We start from the raw sequence: 22,948 nt of genomic DNA on the forward strand, positions 1-22,948 counted from the left end.
CAGTATCACATGATTGAGAATTATACTGCATTATAACACGAAGTTGGTAATTTTTACTGACAATATTTATCTATGTAGATTTAAATACCTGGATTTAAATTAAGAAATAAGACAAGACTTAAAATACAAGACTGAAAATCTGATCTTAAAATTAGCTCATAACTACACTGGCAACTAAAACTAAATTTTTATGTTTGTTTTGAAAAATGGTGTTCTTTCATACACACCATCTATTTTCAGAAGAACAGAAAATATCTTCAAAAGACATGGGAAATTTCCTTTCCTCTACCCAAAACCTAGATTAGGTATGTGCTGTACATTTTATTCTACTTCAAACTAACCAAACCATGTTTCATTATTTCTGCACATAAATTATTTGTTTGACATTTCCAATTTTATTTTGAAATAAATTTAAAAAGATACAAATGTAAGATTTGTGAGACACAGATTTCAAGAATACAAAAGCATTTGTGCAAAATTTCATTGTCACTGAATGAAATGAGTAGGGAAACACAAATTATGAAAACCAAAGCCAAGACTTAGTGAAAAATAAAATCCAACACATTTTCTCCAAATAAACTGTTGCAATGCAACGAATATTTGAGATCAAGCACAAGTGGAAGTATCTGTAAACATTCAATCAGGACAAGTACTTCTAGAAAATATGGAATAATTAAAGCCCTTCACTGGTCACCTGCAGATAAAATGGGATTCTTACACATTCAATGATCACTACTACAAGCAAAATTAGCAGAGGCTACAGAACAGGAACTTTTAGATGGAGGAAGGGGAAATCACAGGTGAGAAGAGATACATAGGTCAAAAAAAGATTTAAATTTCTTTGCATTCCTGAAGTATTTCAGCCTGCTCTCCCTATTTATTCTAATCCTCATCTATAGTTATGACATTTCACAAAGGCACTGACCATTAATTCCATCCTCATTTTGTTACAGCCAAGTGTGGAACTTAATAGGGACACTGGTGGTGGTGGAAGGAGAATGACACCTTTTAATTAGATTGGTCTGTGGTTCAGAGCTAAGGGTGAAATCTTTTGTTTTGATTTTTTCAAACCTTTAGGTTTGGAAACACTTTCCAAACTTTTATGTTTGTTAAACTTCATCTCTATATTTTGTCATGAGAGCTTCAGACACCTTCACTAAAAAGATATACTATCAGGAGCTCAAAAGTAGTCTTCTCACACATAATTCATCCACAGAGGTAAGCAGGAATTCTGAAATGGGGGACAGAAGCTGTAAGAGGCAGTACAGTCTTGGAAGAAAGCTACAATTTCAGACTGGGTTGGTGGAATGTGCAATAAAGCAAAGAGCAGCTGTGGAAGGAAACTCAGATCTTTGCTACATACCCAATAGCAGTTCTTGGAAAAAAAAAAGAAATTACTTTTCCTTTTTGTGCAACAGAAATATTAGTATGTCAAGCAATCTTCTGTTAAGATACCTTAATTTTTATGCTATTATACACTTCCCTAAGCACTTCTGTTCCTTACAGCCAAAGGCAGACTTCAGATCTAAACCTCTTAGTCGTTTTCCACATGACAGCAGGATCCTGATATACTTGGCTTTTAGCTTCCTTGTCTGTGAAATTAAACAACTCTGAATCCTCTGAATATTTAAAATCATATTATCACCTTGAGGCAAGTGTAAGCCTATTACTACTATTCTTGTTCAGGTGACAACACTCACAGGTATTTTGCTTACCAGTTGCCCCACCTTGAAGGGATGCCACTTTCAGAGCCAGGGAAGACCACTGCATTTAATTCATTCCCTACCTCATACACACAGGCAATAAAACACAGAGGTGTCCCCATCAAGTGTTTGGTAACTAAACACTTGGATTTTATCCTACTTTAATTTGCAGCTCTCAAAAGGCAGCACAGTATGCACAGAAAATGTGATCTTAGGGATACTAAAAGCTCAAAGTAACATTTTTGACTTCCAAACATTCACTACACTGTCCTTTCCTCCTACGATGCTGATTCAGCACAGGAGTACAGCAAATTACAATACTTTTCCAAGGTACAGGAAAGGTAGAAAAAACTCCAGATCTCCAAAAATAGAGCCCATGCATCCTCCTAAACACATTTTTAAAATACATCAAACTTGTTTATGTGTAAGGTTAGTGCTTCAAAGAATTACTTTAAAGTAATTTACATTCAGTTATAACTCGCTGATCAGTATAATAAAGTCAATTTAAGGCTCAAAAATGTCAACTTCAATCCTAAAATTTCCAGGCAGTTTCTGGCTTAATATTTTTTTTTTGGTTATTTTTAGGCCATTCCCTCCCTCCAATTACTGTTTCCCTAAATTTCACTCTATATTATTATTTCTATATATTTATCTAACTACTGCTCTCATGTTAAATTCCTTGCCTTCTTCTTTAAAAAGTTTAGAACATTATTTTTTCTGAGCTTCTGGTGGATTTTCTATGGACAAAGACAACTTCGGCATCACCACCAGTTTCATGTTCAGAAAAGCTTCACCTGAATATTACTTTAGCTAAAGAAGTGGAGTTTTACAACAAACTTTCCACCACACACTAACTGAGAGTTGTACCCCTTTTCCTGTTTTATTACAAAATGGCCAGAGCAGGCTCAACAGCAGCCAGTACACAAACTTGCCTACAGTAACCACAACATACTTGGAGATGTTGCTGTCAAAATTTGGCATCAGTGTCCTACAAACACCACGTGATATTGTGCTGCTCCATTATCCACCAATCCACACACAGAGAACAAGAGCACAGGGTCTATGAATACCCCAGGATTTTAGTGTCATTTCCAGGAGCAGTATACCTCTTTCTAGGTAGAAAAAAAAAAAAACAACCCACTGTTAAAAGCTGTAAGAATCATATGGAGATAGCAGATATTCACTGTAACACATCCCAGGAGTTTCAGGAAAGCAGAAGCTGAAGTTACCCATTCGCAGAAGAACACTGCATCTTGCTCTTTGTGCTTTACAGAGCTACTTCGACAAAAGATATATTTATATATAAAAGACATACTATATAAATATTTAGGATTTCAACTACTCAGGTCATATGCAAAAACTTCATGTTATTTCTTTTTCATTTGCAAAGATTATAAACTTATTTGCCACAACAGTTCAAACCTGGTGTGATTTCACTTTGCACTGCACACTCCATTTCTTTTCTATATGGAGAAACACATCCTGCCACCTGCAGCTACTAACATGCTGTACAAGGTCCAGATTAGTTCCTCACTAGAATTCTTTTACTGAATCAGTACTGGGTCATCTTCATAAAGGACACAGTAATGAATATATGTTTAATGGTAAAATAATGAACAGCTATCTTTAAACACTTAGCCACATCCACAGCGGAACTCTGACATTCTCTGACCTTCTCCGATTTCAACTGTTTAACACTTTATTAACATAATATTCCTTCCTACTTGCTTAGATCTTAAATGACATTTCAAGTGCTGCATGCCATGATTTAAGAAGTCTTAAGTCAACTTTGAATTTCCCCAAGTGTACGAGTATAGATGAACCAGGAACACATAGCATGTTTTCTTTGCTATACCCAAGCTATAAAGCTCATTAAAGAATATCCCTGTAATTTAACTATTCCCGCAAAAACAAGGTATCATCTACTAGTGTCTGAATAACAATACTTCTGTTAATATTGTGTTGAAAGCTTAACTTGTGAAGTGCCTTTGACCGGTGAAGTGCCTTGAAACTGCAGGAGATCCTACTAGTTAGGCCTATCATCGAGTTGTTATTTTAGGCTGCAATGTAAAACTAGACATTTTGTTCAAAATTCTTGTAAAATTTTCCTACACCAGGCATAACACTGCTTATCATTAAAGTTTTTAATAATTGCAAAACAGCCAAGAAAATACAACCTGGAACAAAAGGAAAAAAGAGGAAGAAAAAGGGAAGTCATGAAGATTTCTCATACATAAACTTCAGCTGATGTTCAGGTATCTCAATTACTTTGTTGACAGACTCTTCTACCTCCATAATTAAAAGCTTAATAGAATCACAATATTTTGGTTTTTTTCCTATTAAACCTTATCCCTAAAATGTCCAATTTGAAAACCTCTGAAGAAAATACAACCCATAAAAGGTCACTTGAGGTCTGTTAATAGTTCAGCAGCTACCTTCTTCCCTCATATTACCATCACTAAACATTTTCCATTATCTTTAAGCTTTTGCTGACTAACTCTTCAGGGTTCGCAATGTTTCACAGAATAAAAAAAAATGCCACATTGGGCCTGCTAAAACTGAGCATCAATTACTTCTGCCAGAAGGAATTACCACAGTGGGACAGAGCACAGCAAGGGAGCTGCTTGTGCCCTCTCACATGACCTAAGGTAAACACTTGGATAACTTGGAAAAAGAGGGCAAACAAGGCTGGGTTCAGATGGGAACTTCATGGGAATCAAACAAATCCAGAAGACTGGAACAGAGAAAGGAAAAGAGTACAGAAGTTTTAAAAAATGTTAGATGGCACAAGCACATATTAGAAATTGAACAAAAGATTTTCAAGTCTCAACAATTTTCTCTTATTATAGCAACTGATGAGAATCAAAATGTATCTAATATAATCCAAATTAAAGCTACATGTTTCTATTTCTTTAATCAAATTATAAAAATTGAAATTCTTCTGAGATTCTGTCAACAGAAGATTAGGTACTGTAACAAAATTTATTTCCATATCCTTTCTGAAAAAGTTTGGAAAATATTACAGGTCACAAGATCAAGCACTCCAAAGTTCATAGCTAAATACTCAACTATTTATTTAAATGGTAAAATGCTCCAAGAAATTGCTGCTTTAGTCACTTTCCTGTCTAGAATGTGTGTCCCAAAGGATGAATTTGGGAATTAATTAAAGTTTTATAAATACTCTTTGTCTGCAATAAACGAGATGTGGTTCTTAATCTCAGAAACAAAACAAACAAATATTGTCCAGAAGAAAAGGAACCTCTTGTCCTTTGCTGCCCATACTTCTAAGTGATGGCAGGCACATCATTTAAACCAAGTATTTCACCAGGCAACATTAATCAATCTCTGGTTCTCCACTTGACTTAGCAGAAACCTGAAGTCAGAAGTGCAGAAAATTTGAACTACAAATGAGGTCAAGAAGCTGATGCTCTGAACATAGATATAGATATATATAGATGTTAAAGATTAGATATAGATGATATAGATATAGATGCTATAGACACAGATATAGATACAGACATAGATACATGTGGGAATCCAGAGCTTCCCTCTGGCTGCCCTGGAAGGTCTGGGACCCTGGCAGGGGGTCAGGAACCCCCCTGTACAGAGCCCCCAGAGACACTGTCTGTGATCTCTGTCCATGGAAATGAGTTTTCAATCTTACAGGATGAATTACCAGCTCTGAGTGTTTGATATAAGTAATAATTAAGTGTGACATGGGTGCAAAAGTAAAATTTTAGGATTCTAGATTAGGGGTTCAAAGGGGACAAGATGGAGGAAATTGGGTGTGTCTTGTCCTTTTTCTCCTTCTTCATGCCCTCCATGTTTCACTGTAGTGTTGGCATTTTTCTGTTGGTTTAGGCTGGGGACACACTGTTCAACGTAGGTGACAGATATTGGCACGTTATTGTAAATCCAGCACAGGTAGTTTCTGGTATTTAATGTTTGTAACATCCCACTGAGGGGCAGAGCCCCACACGCTGCCCTGCAGGACAGAGCTGCGGCAGGGCAGCAGAACATGTTAGAGATAAACAGAATAAACAACCTTGAAACCAGCACAGACGCATTATGGCTTCTTCTTTGGCAGCAGGGCAGAAAGACAGAGACTTTCTACAATCTTGGAATCACCAATACCACAGATTCCGACAGATAGAGATAGATATCCTGGAGGAGGGACACTGGTAAAACAGGAATTAAGACTCTAGCTTTAAAACTACAAAATAAAACCAGCAATTCCTTCCCTTAATACATTTTCATCAAAGGAAAAGTTTTGTTTATCACACCTAGGCTTTTCCTTTGCTTCTGTCAGATTGACCTTCTCCTTCCTTCATTCTTGTCAATTTTGTATGTGTCTCAGTTCAGCTACAAATCAACTCACAAAGATAAAATAACCTCACCTTACTTAAGGATAGTACAAATTACTAGTATTTACTACTGGGGGGAATAAGTATTATTAGGAAGTCAACAATTTTGGTTTTGAGGAAGAATCTCTGATAGTACTTTCCTAGAGAGAAAAGTCTCACAAAACCAAAACTATCATGCAGATTTAAAAGCATCTGAGTTCCAGTGTAAAGCTAACAGTCTTCTGATCATACACAAAAAATTATTACTCCAAAGCAGAGATGGAAAAAATAATGTTTTGTCATGACAATATCCTTTTCAGGTTTAATTATGTTTTTTTTTTTTTTAATTTGTGTTTCAGAATACATTTTCAGGTCTAATGCTTTCTGCTTGAAAATTGAAAACTGAAACAAAATTCAAATATTAGACAAAACTAAGAACTACAACTTCAAAGAACCAACACTAAAACAGGTAATGCCACACCACTGAAAACACACAGTTGGTCGCTGATCCCTCCTTCCTGTTTTCTCCTCTCACTAGATATGTAAGAAAACCAGAAAGCAATATGTTTCCAGTCATATTATTCAAAAATTTAAATAATACAGTTCAGAATTTAAGGGTAAAAATAGCCAGAAACATATCAGAAGGGTACTGGAAAAACATATGCAATTAGGAAGTGTGATAGGTCATCTTACATATAAATGTAGAGAACAAATGCTTTAAAAATTCTAAGTCAGAAGAGAAATTCAAATAGGGAAGTAAAAGCAAATCTGTTTGACTCATACTTAAAGACTTAAAGCATTGTAGCACTGAACATAAATCAATCTAAACCAATCTATATTTTCAAAGAGAATCTAAACTCTTAACAAACCATGAGTTAGCACAACTGAAAACAGATACTCAGGCTGGGAGGTACAGTTTGTGTAGCACAAGTTACCATTGAATAAGGAAGGTAACACTTCTGTTTTAGGTAGGAAAAATCCTCTCCCTGCTCAAGATAACCTCAACCCCCAGGAAACCAGATGGAATTAGAAATTAAAAAGAAGGGGAAAAAACCCCAAACATTCCTTTAACCTAGTTTTGTGAAATGGGTCAGGATTTGATTTCTTGCACACACTCAAGTAGTCTTTGGCAAACTGTGTAAAAAATACCCTCTGTTACCACTACTTAAAATTTCCAACAGAAAAGCAAGTCTTAAATACTTGAGAGACTATTTTTTGTCTCATTTTTGTATCCTGTCAAAGATAGCAAGTTCCTACTCCATCATAGCATAATATAGGTAAATGTGTTGCAATAAAGACTAAAGCTGATAAAAATACCAACCTTTTACTTTCATTCTCAATAGTTTTATCACAGAAAAGCACGAGAGAACATTATGCGTACTAAAAGAAAAGTTTCAATCTTCACTGCATTTCAGATTAAAGAACTTTTTTTCAGAAGGAGATGTTAAACAACTTGAATCTCAGTCTTAGACTGCAGAAAAAGTAGTTTGTTTGAAACTACTTTTTACACCAACTAGTGAATGAAAAAGAACTACAAAAAAACCCTATCAGTTTGGGAGAAAAAGAAAGAAAAAAGCCATCTCAAGAATAGCATGAGAAGCAGTACTACAATCAGTACTGTCTGAAAATTGGAGGAACTAAGCAATTAATATAGATGATTTTTAGAAGATGCTAAAGTTTTAAGTAACTATCATTTTACAGAGGCTGTTTCTCAACATAGCTTTTGACTAAGTCATGTATCCAATACATGATAACAAAAAAAAAAAAGCCAAAACAGAAAACAAGCTATACTTCCCGTCAGTAAAACAATAATAGAAACTGAAATACAATAATTAACCTACGAAATAACTTGTAACGCTTACAGAATTTCAACTGATGTGGTTTGAGGGGTGGAGAAGGGAAAGATTGTTTCAATACCTTGTCTTCCCTCATCATTGGTAAACAAACCAGCATCACTGCTGCTCAGACTGCTGGATTCACTGTAATAAGAGAAAGAGAGAAACAGATCAAAAGAACAATTGATCTTTCAGTCGTAAAATTTTAAGGAGACAAGGTTGTGCTCAGATTGAACTTAAGCCCAACAGAGGTCGGAGAGAAAATAGAATGATTTTTTTTAATCAAACTGCAAATATCCCAGTTCCATTAACTACAAAGCGTATTATTTTTGGCACATAAAACCATAGGAATCTAATGGTACCCTGACAGTAAGCCAGATGTGACTGCAACGAGGTGCTGACACAATTGATGCATTTTATTATCTGCTTCCATCAAATGCTCACTGCTCCCTTCTTATACTGTGCAATTCAGCTTGATCCTGGAACACCACTGCTCAATAAAATAGGAAAAGTCTCAATCAAAAGCAGCCTAAGCCTTCCTATAGCACATGAAATATAAGAGTCTGAAAATCGAATTACCTTTCTGAACATAATTTGCAAATATTCTGGAAAAGATACTCCTTAAGGTTTCATGACATACTACTCAGGGAGAACAGAAAAAGTTTATAACAAAGGTAGCAAATTAAATCAAAATAAAGGTCACCCTGAAGAAAATAAGTATGATTCATGATCATAACATCAACAACAACAAAAAAAATACAAGGTACAGTTTACTTTATGACTTCCAGCATGGCCTTAGAATGTGTGCATACAACATGCACACACAACTCTAAATTCAAAGACAAAAGTAGGTATTTAGTTCTTTGCTGTATGCACATTGTTACACACAATAATCCACTTGTCTCTAAATAGTAAATCAGACTGGTCTTTTAATAACACAGATAGCACTTCATTGAGTTTTACATGAAAGGCCCTCTCTGTAAACCCTTTATTTCACTTTTTATCAAGCGAGTATCTATGTTAAGGAGGTAATATTCTCACAAAAATTTTTATCACATTTTACTTACTTTGAGATACAGGACAATTTGCAAAAAAAAACCCAAACACTTCAGCACACAAATTCAAGTACATTTTCTAAATACCATGCTACTCTTGATGTGCCCATACAAGCCACTCACAAGAACTTTATGTCTGTTTACCTTTGCATACTCATTCATATTACAATTTGCATGCTGTCCTATACTTGAATTCAACTGTTTCCAATTATTTTTTTCTATCACATAACTACACTTGAGGAAATTATTTCCTTTTAAATTCCAATTTCTCACAAAAGCAAGTCTTGGGTTTTTAAAATATATGAATATATTAATTACTCATATGAATATATGAACTATATAAAATTAATCTAATTCATATTTAATTATAAGCATATACATGTTATTCAGTATCTTCCTTTGGGAGACATTCCAACAGGATTTGAAACACAATATGGTATTTTAAAATTATATATATACATACATACATACATATATATACATATATATATACACATAGCTCTGTGTTTGAAGATTAAATTGCCTCAATCTTTGCTGTATCTTAGGCTTATCCAAATTCTTGATGCATAAGCAACATTTACTCTATATCTTATCTATAATATACATAATAGAATCAGAACAGACTTAATCACTTGCACAACTATCCTAAGCAGAAGTAAGGTGATGTACATGCAATGAGAATGGACCCATCTTTTGTGAGGGGCACCAAGACTTGAACTTTCTAATATTGCAAGTCCTAGTAATTCCCTTTTAGCAAGCGTCCCATCCTCACTTTCATTCCAACACAGATGGCTTTACTGTCAGTAGATTTCATTGTGCACAATTCTACATCATCCATTTCAAAGGAAACAACATCCCTTCTTCATAGATTCTGCTTGTGCTTTTATTGTTTAATTGCATGTTTTAAAATAAAGTCAAGAAATCCTTTCAACCCCGATATTTCAACCACTTTCCCAACCAAAATCTCCAATTTTGAGAACAAAAAAAAAAAAAAAAAAGGTAAGATTCCCTTTTTTAAATAAGATATTTCAATTGTGAAATAATTGTCACTGAAAGACTAGTGAGGACATGAAAACATAACCACTTGAAATTTTTGAAAAATTTGTAAAAAAATTTAAGAATTCAAAATAATACTGGTATACCCGTGGCAGCCAAAGCATTCACTCTCGTCAGGCCACTGTCACATTGGGCAGTGATTACAGTTGAGATAATTGCTACATAGCAGTCATTTCACTGAATAAATTCAAAACCTCTGGAATTAATACATTAATAGCTAAGTATATGAAAGCTGCTATAATGGAACATATTTCTAGTTTTAATATAATTTTGCAGTGTATCCTGCTAATTCCTTTGCTTTGCAATGAAAATTCCATTCCCAGTAAGACTTCCATGAAAAAGGAAAAACCTGCAGACTCCTTTTAGTCCTCTAAAATAGTGTGTGCAAGCAAGAATTTGGAAGGAACAGCTAAGCTATCCAAAAAGCTTTTGCATCCTTATTTCAACACTTCTGGAATCAAAGAAGAAATACTTGTCATGTGCAGTTCCTATGACTAACGAGCTGTCTGGTGCCTTGGCTTTATATGAGACATGGGAGCTTTGTGCTGTCCCCAGGACTGCCCAGCTCCTGTTTTCCCCCTGGCCACAGTGGGTGGTGCCTCCCAGCTTCTGCTTCTCTTCCAAAACAGTCAATTAAGACTTCACCTCTCTTTAGTCACTTCAAACACAAACAAGTGGGAAAGCTTGTGGGAATTAAATAGCGCCCAGAACATCACACACTACTGGATTTGGCTGAAACTGACCGAAAGCCTGAGGATAATGATGGATAAGCTCTGATCTCAAAAATCTCATTTCCAGTGCTTAAAACAATCATCCCAGAAATTCACCTTTGGGATCATTTAGGTCCTGACATTTCAAGAGTTTGAAGACTCCTCCTCCAATTTCTGAATCATGCACTTAAAATCTGGTTATTGCTGGTTGGTGTTTGAACACTCACATACAGAGATAAAAGACTGCCAAAGATGTGTCACTTAACATTTTTAATGTGCATTTCCAAAACACATTATTTTCAAATAATGTCATGTATACACTGAAAACTTCTGACTGGTTTTAGAACCGAGCAATTGAACTCCCTTAAAAATTATCAGCTTTGTTTTGTTTTAAAAAAAACCAAACTTCTAAAAAATTAGTCCTTTTTTTAAGAATTGCTGAACTATTGCACTGAATACTACTGCACACATTACTGCATACAAAAGCAGCTTTGTAAACTTTTAATTCTTCCTCTTCTAGCAAGTGTTATCCAAGATGCTTTCTTTGCACTTTGTATCTTGTACAATTCCATCTTCCCTTTTAAAATCTAAGCTTTCACTTTCAGAACTTACTCTCCTGTTTGCTGGTTATTTCAAATTCTTCTAGCTAAACGATCTCTAATAAAGGCACTAACACACAAAATATTCCAATACCGTATCACCTGAGAGCTTAGATACAGCAGATTTCTAACCACACTATGAAATTCAAGTTTTGTAATTCAGTGATTTCAAAACTTTCTGGTACAGCTGACCATTGAAAGAAATTCAGCAGAATGACAGACCATCACTCAAATGTGTGCATGAGCAGAAAACCCTATGAAGATGAGAATGGTTTTAAAGACTATTTACAAGCATTTGGAGTATGACTTGAGCAAAAGCAGCATTTGGGGTAACAAAACATCAAGCACTTTGAAGAGGAAGATCAAATTTTAAAACAATAACGTTTCTTTTAAGAAAGAAGATTCAGACTGACCTGATTAGCTCGGTTCTGGGACTCTACAAGAGATATCCTTACTGATCACTCTTCTCTCCACCCAAAAATTAGCTATAGAACTTTTGAGTTGAAGAACTGTTACCCTTGTAGCATAACAGAAAGTATTTCATAAATAAAAAATGCAAGAAGACTATGGAGATATGAAAAACTATACAATGGCTCCTAGTGTGAGGGAAATTTTTAAACATCTGTCCCAGACTTGGAAGACCAGACTCCTAGTATAGTCAAAAAAAAAGACAAGTTTTCTAAAGGCTTCCTGACAGCACAGACTCCTAACTTGCAAGTCAAAGGGAGATGTCTACACTGGCTGCCCTGAAGGATGAGTTCTGCTCTAGTAATTAACACAGAAGGAAAAATGTTGAAGGCTTGGGATTTATTCAGCTCTTCCAGCTGCTTCTTGTTCACAGGTGAGGGAAAGGGCTAGTACACAACAAAAAGACTTAGGACTTTTCTGACCATAACTGGAGTTAGTCACTTACCAACGCTGCTGCTATTACAGTAACTAATCTGACTGCTCTGGTCAAAACCACTCTCTGCATCTCGATTCTACCTGTCCAGTAAGGAAAAGGCTTAACAGTTTATAGATAAAATACCTACAAAAAAAACAGGGACACCAGTGCCATCAAGGAACTGATTACAATTATATCTTTCAAGATGTGTCTTGCGGACACTCCTGCATTCAGAACCTGGCATGTGGAATAAACAAAACCAGGCTTACCAGGCCCTACAGTTAGCATTCCCTGTGTACAGTGGAAAAATGACTTATACCTTACTGTGTTGTCAAAATAGTACTTTGGAAACAATTACCACTGTAGTATGACTGCTGTCTGGAATGGATGGATGAGGTGTACTGCCAAAGGGTCATCATTCCTCCATTTTTCTAATGGTAAGCTCAGGTGTTTCTGAACTGTAAATTGGTTTTTGCATTTCGTAAATGATGTATATCCTTGGCAACCTGCAGACTTTTTATGCCCATGACACACCAGAACATACTGCCTAAATGGTGACTCTAAACACTGACAACCCTTCTGACAAATAGAGATAACAATGTCTAGAAATTGGAAAAACACAAAATTCTTATCTGACAACTGTTACCAGTTGAAATATCCAGAAAAACCTCTGCTATTTGTATGTGTGCTTTGTAATTCTTAATCTGGAAACAATTAGAATATATTATTTCACAAAACTGTTTTCTTCGTTATTCCTCCGCTAAATCACTCTCCATTTTATGCTGAATTCCTTAACCTGAACAACTAGTACGTAAAAAATAGTAGATATAAAAAACCTAAGAGTAATTTGTTAAAACAGATATATTGATGCTAGAATTTAAACTCTGGAATCAACAAAAAAAAATCTAAAGAGTCTCAATACAAGCAATAGTAATAAATGCAAATAAATATTATCCAAAGTTTGTCTAAAAAGAAAAAGAAAGAATAACCTGTCACTCATGTTCTCATCTGAGCCTTTTTGCTCCTCATATTCCATTTTGTCCTTATTTGCTTGATTCACTTCTTCATTTTCTATAACTACTCCTTCGTCCAAGATTTCTGGACCTTGTCGAGCTGCAGATACTTTTCTTTTTTTCACTTTGCTCTTGGAAAACTCTTGGTGCTGGTATGATTTATTGTTATTGTCCATTTCTTGATCTCTGCTGTTATCCTGCTGCTGAGTTATTGTCAGTGCATTAGAGACTTCTGATGGCAGATCTATTGCCATGCGTTTTACCTTTCTCCTCCGGCGCAAAGTTCTGTTTCCCAAACTGTCCACAGCCAGATCTGGTTCGTGCCACAGAGGTCTTTTGCCTCTAATGTTATTTAAGTTTGAGGAAGGCCTACGTTTAGCAACCAACAGCTGGTCATCAGAATCACTGTGGTCTTTCTTGGTAGCATGACTCTCCCTGTAGTCTTTGTTTGATTCCTCTAAACTGGAATCGGAGCCTTCACTTAGGCAGTGACCAGTCTCCCAGGGGTGATGGGTGGTAAATGAACGTCTTTTCCGTCCCCTCCTTTTCCTTGCCTGTCTCTTTAGAAGACAAGACACGCTTCGAGAATGATCTCCAGTATCAGCAAAACCTCCTCTGGCCTGCTCTGAACTTTCTTCCAGTGCAGAGACCAGATCATGAACCAGCTCCTCCATAGTCCTACTGAAATGCCTACAGATTTCAAACGGGAAAAAAACACACAAGAAAATAACAAATTAATTAAAAGTGCTAAGCATAAACTACAACAATTTCATTTGGCAATATTGTTTTAGTCACTTCAGGGAAAGTAGAATAATTTTTATAGGATGGCCATTGACGCTTCCTGCCAAGAGACAAAACCTTGCCATCCAGTCCTACAGAATTTGCAGCACATCAGCATAAGCTCCTTTTAAAAGGTATCTTCCCAAATTTCTGTCTTGGAAAGAAAAGGCAGCCAGGGGGTTCCCCCATTTGTTTCTGGCCTCGCTCTTGTTGTTTGGTTTTAATTAATCTCGTCACACTTATATGACTGTCAGGAATTCCACATGGCAAGAGCATCAACAGAGATTCACTCTAACTACAGGTAAGGAGTACATTTTAAATTTAAGAATGGGAAATGGAATGCATAATAATAATATTCTCCTTGATGTACATTAATGAGTTCTTGCTTACAACTTTCATTATGATAAACTATTTAAAATAATATTTATCTCTTAATTTTGCCTAAATGCCAAAATGAAGTTAAGACAGCAATTCTTGGATAATATGACCTTTTTCCCACTAGCAAATAATTCTGTCCTTCCAAATGGCTGATATCTGATCAATTTTTAAAAAATAGCAATTCAGTGAAGTTATATTAAGTTGAGAGAATACCCAACTAGAGATAATTCTAGAGTATTAAATGCAAAATTTCCTACCACATGTAGGTACTTGCATCCACAGAATCCCATGCTTACATAAGGAAAAAATTTCTAAACACAGTGTCAAATTAAGGCCTTACCCTTTTAAATGTTTTGCTTCTTCCTCTTCAAATTTCACTAGCATTTAGCATGTCTTTAACTCAGTATGCTTTAGTAAGTTCACCCATGCATTACATGAATGTAATTACAAAAACATTAAATGATTGCTGCTGAACTCTAATCCTTCTCTGAAGGCTGTGAACCTTCTCCATATACACAGCAATCAGACTCTCATATCAAAACATCAAAAGACCCCTTTCCTTGAGGTAAAGCAAAGAATAATTGTCATGCTTGCTATTACATTGCACAAACTGATACAATGGAAGGCATTGTACATTCAGTAAATTATGTAGAGGACATTTAAAAGCAAGACTCTTCACTTTTGTTTTACAATATAAATGGCTAGAGGAAACTATATTAAGTTTTCTACACACACTCAGTGGCGCTGTAGATGTGGAGAAAACCTAGACAGACCACAGACAGCTTCCCTCTGCCACTTAGCACATACTGCAAAATCAAAGGTACTAATCTAATGGTGATGGCTAAATGGGCAGCCTTAAATATTATGGAGGAAATGAAGAACATGTTTAAGAAGAAATCCAAACGCTCATGAAATATCTTACCTAAAGCAGTTATATATTCTCCTTTTAAACCATTTTCAGAAATACCTACTTTAAACATTTCAATTGCAGGAACAATAAAAGCACAGGAAGTGGTAGAATACAAGTTTACTTTGAATTCTTGAAACTGCTGTGCCACCTGTATTATTTCCCATACCTCTTTTCCTGTCCTGATGTAGCCCCTAGTCATATTACTCCCTCTTAATGTTTTCTTTAGCTCTTAGTACTGCAGAATTATATTGTCTTTTAAATAGTGAGACAGCTCTGGAAAAGTGTGACACCTCCTTAATCCACTTGGTTCCCAAGATGCTTAAACAAATGCATTAGCTAATGTTTCTCCATGGCTGTAGCTGCAGTGAGAGGGCACTCACCCGTTCAGGCTTCCTGTTAAGCCCCCATGAGGACAGGCATCCCCAGAGGTGCACATATCAGAAATGAGATGCCCTAAAGATGTAAGGGGCTTTTCTGCACTCATTTTACAGAAGCCATAATAACAGACAAACTGCAGCACATTTGGGTTAATTTGAGACACCAATTTCCTCAAACACCTATCCAGCCCTTCTGGCCACACACTTTTGCATCTATGGCAAACTGAGAGAAGTAGAGGTGCACCAAAACATGAACTTGTAGGCTTAAACCCAGATTTAGCTCTCCAACTGAACAGATTTCTGCTAACCTGCCAGAATATGAACTAGCTTATATAAATCTCATGCAGCCCATTCTCTTAGTGATCCTACAGCACAAAGCAAAAGGGAAAGAGAAGACAGGGACACTAATGCCTTGCACCATAATTTATTATTAATTCCTTCAATTCAGTATCCCTAATCTGTATGGATAACTATGTCACTAAAATCAATGTAGCTCCTAGAGTGGACATACCAATTTACCCATATAATGGCATGAGTACGGTGGTAAAATTACCTTCGTTCCAAAATACTTCAAGATCAAACACAATATATCCAGTTCTGAGTTTTATATCTGAATGAAACTTGCCCTGAATTCCTCCCAAAATACTGCAGTAGAGATGGTGCCAGATCAAAAGATGACACTCAAGAAAAGTGAACATCCTCAAGTGTTTTGAAGTTAAGGGATAACAAGATTCTTGAATGACTGAGCAGTAAAGGGACTTAACTTCCATCAGACTATGACTTTGAATATCATGCACTTCTGCAATTAATCTTTTTTACTGAATATCAAGTCTCTTCATTGAAACTCCTGAATTAAGATTTGTACAGGGCAGTGATCTCATTTGCCCTAAAAACTGTAGCCATGGTCTAACGTATAATACAACACTATCATAACTGCATCACTTCCTATGCCAATCAGACAAATTAATATTTTAATTATTTCAACATGCTTCCTTAGGATGGTTATAAAAATTACTTGATCAATTTGGGAATGTGCAAGCTCTTTTGCAATAGATTGAGAATGCAAACACAAACTACTTCAGCTTTCTATTCACTTTGTACTTTCAACATGCCAGTGGTCCATATTAAAACTCCTTCTCCTGAAAACCCAAAAAATCTCTTTTGCTTAATTTTATTGGTGCTCTCATTTCTCCTGGTATAATTGAAGGAAAAAAAAAACAAACAAACCCAAAGGTGGTAGCAGCCAGATAGATTTCAGATTAACTGTTCTATCCCCAAAAATTCAAGAGCACATTTCTATTATAGCATTAATTATCAGACAAACTCAGTTTTGAAACTTTCTCTATTGTTCACAACCAGCTGTCAAGCCTATGAAGCGATTTTAATCATTGCTGCAGGTGGTACTGTAACAAAAATATTTGCATTTGAAACAAGTTGAAAAATAACTACAAGAAGTATTGAGGACATTACTAGTGAGTATCAGCAGCGTTCAGTAAGATAAGAAATTTCAAAGGTTGTAGCAATGAATGTAGAACAACATATTGAGGTACATAAAATATTAAGATGAGCCACAGTTTAGCACGACTCACATAAGGCTATAAAAATGCTGTTACAGCAACAGCCCACAGCTAGCAATAAACTGTAATGTCCTCACTAGGAGAGGATCCTGCTTTACTACAAGAAAATCTAGTTTGTCTACACTGACCTTTACATTTATCTGAAGCAATTTTAATGTAGTTCACCAAAGACTGACCCATTTCCTCTATAACCCTTACCAGAACACACCATATACGTCCTGTTTGCAGGAAACAGCATAACTGCTTTCACCTCCTCCAAAACAGATCACACAGCTTCTGTTCAATATTAATATTAAAATTGAAAACCCTAATGGAAATAATGGGCACTCGCTTTTTCAGTAAATATTAAGTATCATCTGTGTCCACCTCACACCTAAAGCACATAACAATGTAGAGCTCTGACTGCTCACAAAATATTTAACAAACACACACTGATGGAAAAGTTAATCTAGTTGCACAACTCTTAAGAGGCATTATATCTTGCCAAACCAACAGCTGCATTTACATTTGCTTTCTAGTTCTATACCTTTTCCTGTTAAACAGGAATGGGGCTTCTTGCAGCTAAATTCATGCTGCATATGTGCTTCATCAATTCCCAAAAGAACTATGAGTTTTACTTCCTTCACAAACTACCTTAAGGACCAGCAAAAAGCACAAGAAAAATCAAATAGTTCCTTCCACAACAGGATTACAAAACCTGACTTCCAATAATTTTTTCCCATATGGATTCTCTGATGTCTCAGCTGTACCCACGGAGTACCTTTATCTTCAGATAGGTACTAATTTGAATCCCATTTCTCCACCTCAGAAGTTAATTTCACAAAGTCTTAAAAGCACTTATTTTGAGAGCTCTGCTTTATTAATGAGTGTGACTGAAATTTGGATTGAAGAGGTGGAAGTATTTGGGAGAGAGCAGCACATGATAAATCTCACTACCTTTCTTGAAGAATTTACAGATTCAAAAAAGAGAACTATCATGGTTCTTGGGATACACAAAGGAGGAAGCAAAACAAAGCGCCACAATTAAGTAAAAATTATTAAAAAGCTGGCAAGAGACTATGGTAGATTAAGAAATCACTCATAAACCTCTGTTACATAGAAGCTTATGTTTTCCTTCTTCCCAGGTAACAAGATGATGAAATGACCTCAAGCTGCACATGAAGAGATTTAGAAAAATTTTATATTAGGAAAAATTTCTTCATTAGGAGGAAAAAAATTAGGAAAGAATGGTCAAGTATTGAAACAAATCGCCCAGAGAAATGGTGGAAGTACTGGTGAAAGTGTTCAAAAAAAGTGTGGATGTGGCACCTGGGCACATGGTTTAGTGGTGAACGTGGCAGTATTGGGGTAACAGACTCTGCCTTAGAGGTATTTCCACACTTAATGATTCTATGAGCAGAAATTGAAGCTGTGCCTAGACTGTTTAAACTTCCTGTCATTAAAAAGTCAGCACTAAGAGGTGGACAAAGCATCAAGTTCCACATCCACACCTAGTTATGTCCTTTGGCACTATCTGCTGGACCACCAGGTATGCAAAGCTACATCACAAGACATCCTTTCCATCCCATATCAACCAACACTGCAGGGCATAAGAGCTACCTGTATTTACTTGCCACACCTGGCGCAGAAACAAGACGTGAAAAGTTGGGAGGGTGCATTTCAAATGTTTCTGGTTGTTAGAAATGGTTAAGTTAATAATAACTAGGGTTTGTAAAGACAAATTGAGAAATAAGAGGAGGGACTGAGAGGAAAGCTGACGTCTTTACAAACAATTTCATAGGTGAAGGTGTGGGTGTTAACATCTTTGAAATGGGGTTTAATGTCTCAACTAACTCTTGGGCAGCAGGTTTGTTGCAGAGCCCAGGCAGCTCAGCTCCTGAAACAAACAAGTGGGGATCTGGACAAGACTGAGTTTCTGAACTTTGGGGTAAAACAGTAGGTTCAAGCAGGGAATATGTGGTAGGCATTTAGGGAAGGCTGTACCTTCCTAGTACCTCAGCCAATGGGGAAAGGAAGGAGGCAAGGTGCAGCTGGGAGTTGAGGATAAAAGCAGGTTGTGTCCTCCAAAACCTCGAGAGAAAAGGCCACGGGTGTGTCCCCCGATGGACACTCTCCTTTTATTGAATGAAGTTGCAGGACTCCCCTGTCTTTTTTTTTTGGACATAAGCCTGTGGCATTTGTGGATTTTCCTGACATGAGGAAGAACCTCCTTATTGTGCAGGTGACCAAGCACCAGAACAAGTTGACCAGAGAGTGTGGAGTCTCCCTGACTGAGGATACTGAAGAACATCTGGATGCCATCCTGTTCCCCATGCTCTGCCATGACCCTGCTTGAGCAGGGAGGTTGGACCAGATGACCCACTGTGGCCCCTTCCAGCCTGACCACTTCTGTAATTCTGCCCTATACAATACAAAGTAGTTCAGGAATTATATAATTTTATCACCGATTATACTGATGATCCCCCTAAAAATTAGAACCAAGCTAACATGCAGTAAGTACATCTGACTTCTAAAACTGCTTCTTATCTAAGAAGGCACAACAATAAATACTATCAGTCTACCCATATTTAATAGTGAAGACGTGTTCAGTACAGAGTAATAGCATACAGTCAGTAAGATGCTGACATGAACTACATTTAACAAGGCTCTAACACAAATGAATTGGTCAGCTATAAATGAGATTTGGAGCAATTTATCATGAGAGGGAGCAATTCTTGCAATCCCATTGCTGCCATTTACTGATATGCTTGCCCTTTTCAGAAGTATGACTTCATTAATTAATTGCCAAGGTGCCAAATCACATGACCTGTCAAATCATGGTAATATGCTAAAGCACCACAGTCATTATCAAAAGAATCAGAGTGCCCAGCAAGTATCCAAAAGGCAAACTATTCTTAAATTGCCACATGAACTCACAATTTAAAAAACATTCTTCTTTGGAGGAGCTTTACCACCCAAAGTGAAAAATTTTACTCTGTGGCTGTTCTGAACCTACTAATCTCTTTAGGATCTTAATGTTTTTATAAAACACAAGTTCTTAATTTTCTACATCAAGTATTAGACACTGTAAAAAGTATTTTCCTGCATCCCACTCAAACGGGCCTCCTTTAACAGACAGCTTCTGAAATAACTTGTGTATAAGAATAAGAGAGCAGCTCTGAGGAGCGGTCAGATTTTTAATGGACAACATTTCAATATTTTCCTCTGTACTGAATTCCTCTGAGCAGTGTGTACTTGCATAAGAAAATTTATTACTGTCTGATGACAATCACAGAAAAATATCCCTACACCTCATACTGCTGAGGGGCTACTCTATAAGCCTCTGCAACTAAATTACTTTATGTAGACACAAAATAATAAAATTTGAAAACAAATGACAGGTCAATAAATAGTGAAGACTTTGACCGAACACAGGTTTGGAATGTCTTGGGCAATGTTTCTACTGTATACAGCATTAACACTCAAATAAAAATACTTGTGCCACTGGAGTATACCTCGTTCTCTGAAACATTCTGAATTACAACAACAGAAGTTGTTATATTTACAATAGGCAATTTTGGAACCCTAGCAACACCAGAAAACTTGTTCTAGCAAAATGATTAGCATCTGGCAAAAAAAAAAAAATCTTTGGAAGTTTTCTCATTTAGAAAAACGTAAATAAAAAATACTCACAGGGAAAAAAATAGTAGTATCGGCAAAAGTGGAGGAGAAATGAAGCACTAAACCTTTCCCTTCCTCTTGCTCCCCATCCCCAGAAAAGACTAAAGAAAAAGATGAAAGTCTGTTTCAGCTGGGAAAATCAACCAGCAGGTATCTGTATATGTAACATAGTCTCTAAAAGATGTTATCAATCTTTGGGAAAAAACCCTACAAACAAAACCCCATCACAATCCTCCTTGCTTGCATTAATAACTGAAACAAGAAAGAAGCAACACACACCAGTTGAGACCAAACATATCAAAAGATAGCCAACATTTCAGGAAGAAAATGAAAGCCTTCCCAGCTGGTTGCTTGGAACGTCTTGCTTCCATCAAGTCTCTCCACCACCAGTCTTTATAGCTGCACGGGGTACTAACAGAACTGACCTTTTCTATTCTGTTACTCAGCCTTCCTTCCTTACAGTGCTACAATAAAAAAATTATGGCCTTTGAGGTCACTGCTCGCATAAGAAATTACATAAAACAGTAAATCTATGCACTTTTGCAGGAGAACTACTCATACTTTCCCTGCTCGATGGCTACAGCAGCACTTGTTGATTCTTGGCTTGCAGCAGAAAAGCTTTAGAGGAGGAAACACACACCGCGTTAGATGCTCAGCTACACACGCTGCGAGGGCTTTAGGCCCTAGAGAGCCTACTACTACTGGAAAAACACAAACAGACAGGAAAACCTAACCCAGCTTGGGACAAAAGTTTTGATTCATCTTTCGCCCGCTGTCCCTTTTTCAACAAGGCGTGGAAGTTTCTTCCTCCAGCCCACTGCTCGCTCATAAACGCGTCCAGACACGGCAGTGGCACTGTCGGACCTCCAGCGCCTCGTCCCCCGGGGCCGGGTGCGGGCTCCATCACCTCCCCACAGCGAAAGGGGCAGCAGGGGGAGGGGAGGCCCGGCCGGACCGGGGCCACCACTCGCCCCCACGCCGGCCCATGGCTCGGAGACGGTGTCCGGACCCCCCGGCAGAGAGCGGCCCCGCGGCCGGGCAGGGCGGCGGGCACGTGTGTCCCCCCGCGCTTACCAGCTCTTCCTCGCCGCCTGAGCTCGGGTCGGGGTAGGCTCAGCGACCCGGAACATGAACCCGGCGCCTCCCCCGGCCGCTCCCCGAGGAGGCTGGCGCCGCTTCGCAGAGACTGGGCGAGGGGAGGCGTGCGGGGGCGAGGGCGGGAGGGCTCGGGCCGGGCGGGGAGGGCGCGGGCGGCCGGCGCTGCTCCTCAGTCCCCCATGATGCGAGCCCGGAAGCAGCCGCGGCACCGGAGGAAGCCGGACGCGACCACCTCGCCTCTTCCCGTTTTTTCGCTCGGCGCTGCCCAGGGACGCCGCGTCCCCTCCAGCACCCCCGCCTTGTGTTCGGTAGAGCTCGGCGGAGCTCTCGTTGCCCCCGGAGCACTGCCCGTGCCGGGCTGCGCGGCCGCCGGGAGCAGCGGCACCCCCGCGCCCGAGCGCACTGGACGGTCCCGTTGCCATGGCGGCAGCGTCCTGCGGGCGGGAGCAGGGAGCGAGCATGGCCGCCCTGGCCCGGCTTCAGGAGAGGCTGGAGGGACTCCGGGAGGAGTATTTCCTCACGAACAGGTACCTGGGCAGTGCCGGTGGTGGGGAGGGATACACCGCCTTATGCTGGGCTGGGGCGGACGGGCCCTGCTCTCCCCCGGCAACGAGATGGAGGCAGCGCCCCTGAAAACTGTCCGGACTCCTCAGCGCGAGGGAGACACGGAGCTCCTGGAGAAGGTCCATGGGAGGCCATGAAGATCATTAAGGAACTAGAGAATCCGTCTTACGAGGAAAGGCTGAGGTAGCTCGGTCTGTTGAGCCTCAAAAAGAGAACCTCCTCCGTGTGCCTAAGTATCTGAAGGGAGAATGTGACCAGATGGACCAGGCTCTTCTTCTCAGTGGTGCCAACCAATAGGACAAATGGCAATGGGTAGAAACTGGATGCACTGCAAGTTCAGTCTTAGTATGAGTAAGAACTTTACTGTGCAGGTGACCATGCACTGGAACAGGCTGACCAGAGAGAGG

The 22,948-nt window shown here is 38.2% G+C and overlaps 2 protein-coding genes across 3 annotated transcripts in view; one reads left to right on the top strand and one right to left on the bottom strand.

Annotated features, from left to right (window-relative positions):
• Positions 1–22,143, bottom strand: part of GPATCH2 (G-patch domain containing 2) — a 119,043-nt gene extending 96,900 nt beyond the window's left edge. Inside the window, exons 1-3 of the mRNA XM_002191087.7 lie at positions 21,954–22,143; positions 13,174–13,887; positions 7,964–8,025 (exon numbers count right to left, since the gene is read on the bottom strand). Of these exons, the coding sequence (XP_002191123.4) occupies positions 7,964–8,025; positions 13,174–13,887; positions 21,954–22,009 (832 nt within the window). The 5' untranslated portion in view covers positions 22,010–22,143. The remainder of the gene's footprint in view (positions 1–7,963; positions 8,026–13,173; positions 13,888–21,953) is intronic.
• A 226-nt stretch (positions 22,144–22,369) lies between these two features.
• Positions 22,370–22,948, top strand: part of SPATA17 (spermatogenesis associated 17) — a 129,559-nt gene continuing 128,980 nt past the window's right edge. For both annotated transcript variants that reach the window (XM_072927582.1, XM_030269137.4), the window contains exon 1: positions 22,370–22,504. In XM_072927582.1, coding sequence (XP_072783683.1) covers positions 22,398–22,504 — 107 coding nt within the window. In that variant the 5' untranslated portion in view covers positions 22,370–22,397. The remainder of the gene's footprint in view (positions 22,505–22,948) is intronic.

The sequence above is a fragment of the Taeniopygia guttata genome, chromosome 3, assembly GCF_048771995.1.
Source record: "Taeniopygia guttata chromosome 3, bTaeGut7.mat, whole genome shotgun sequence".
Lineage (NCBI taxonomy): Eukaryota > Metazoa > Chordata > Aves > Passeriformes > Estrildidae > Taeniopygia > Taeniopygia guttata.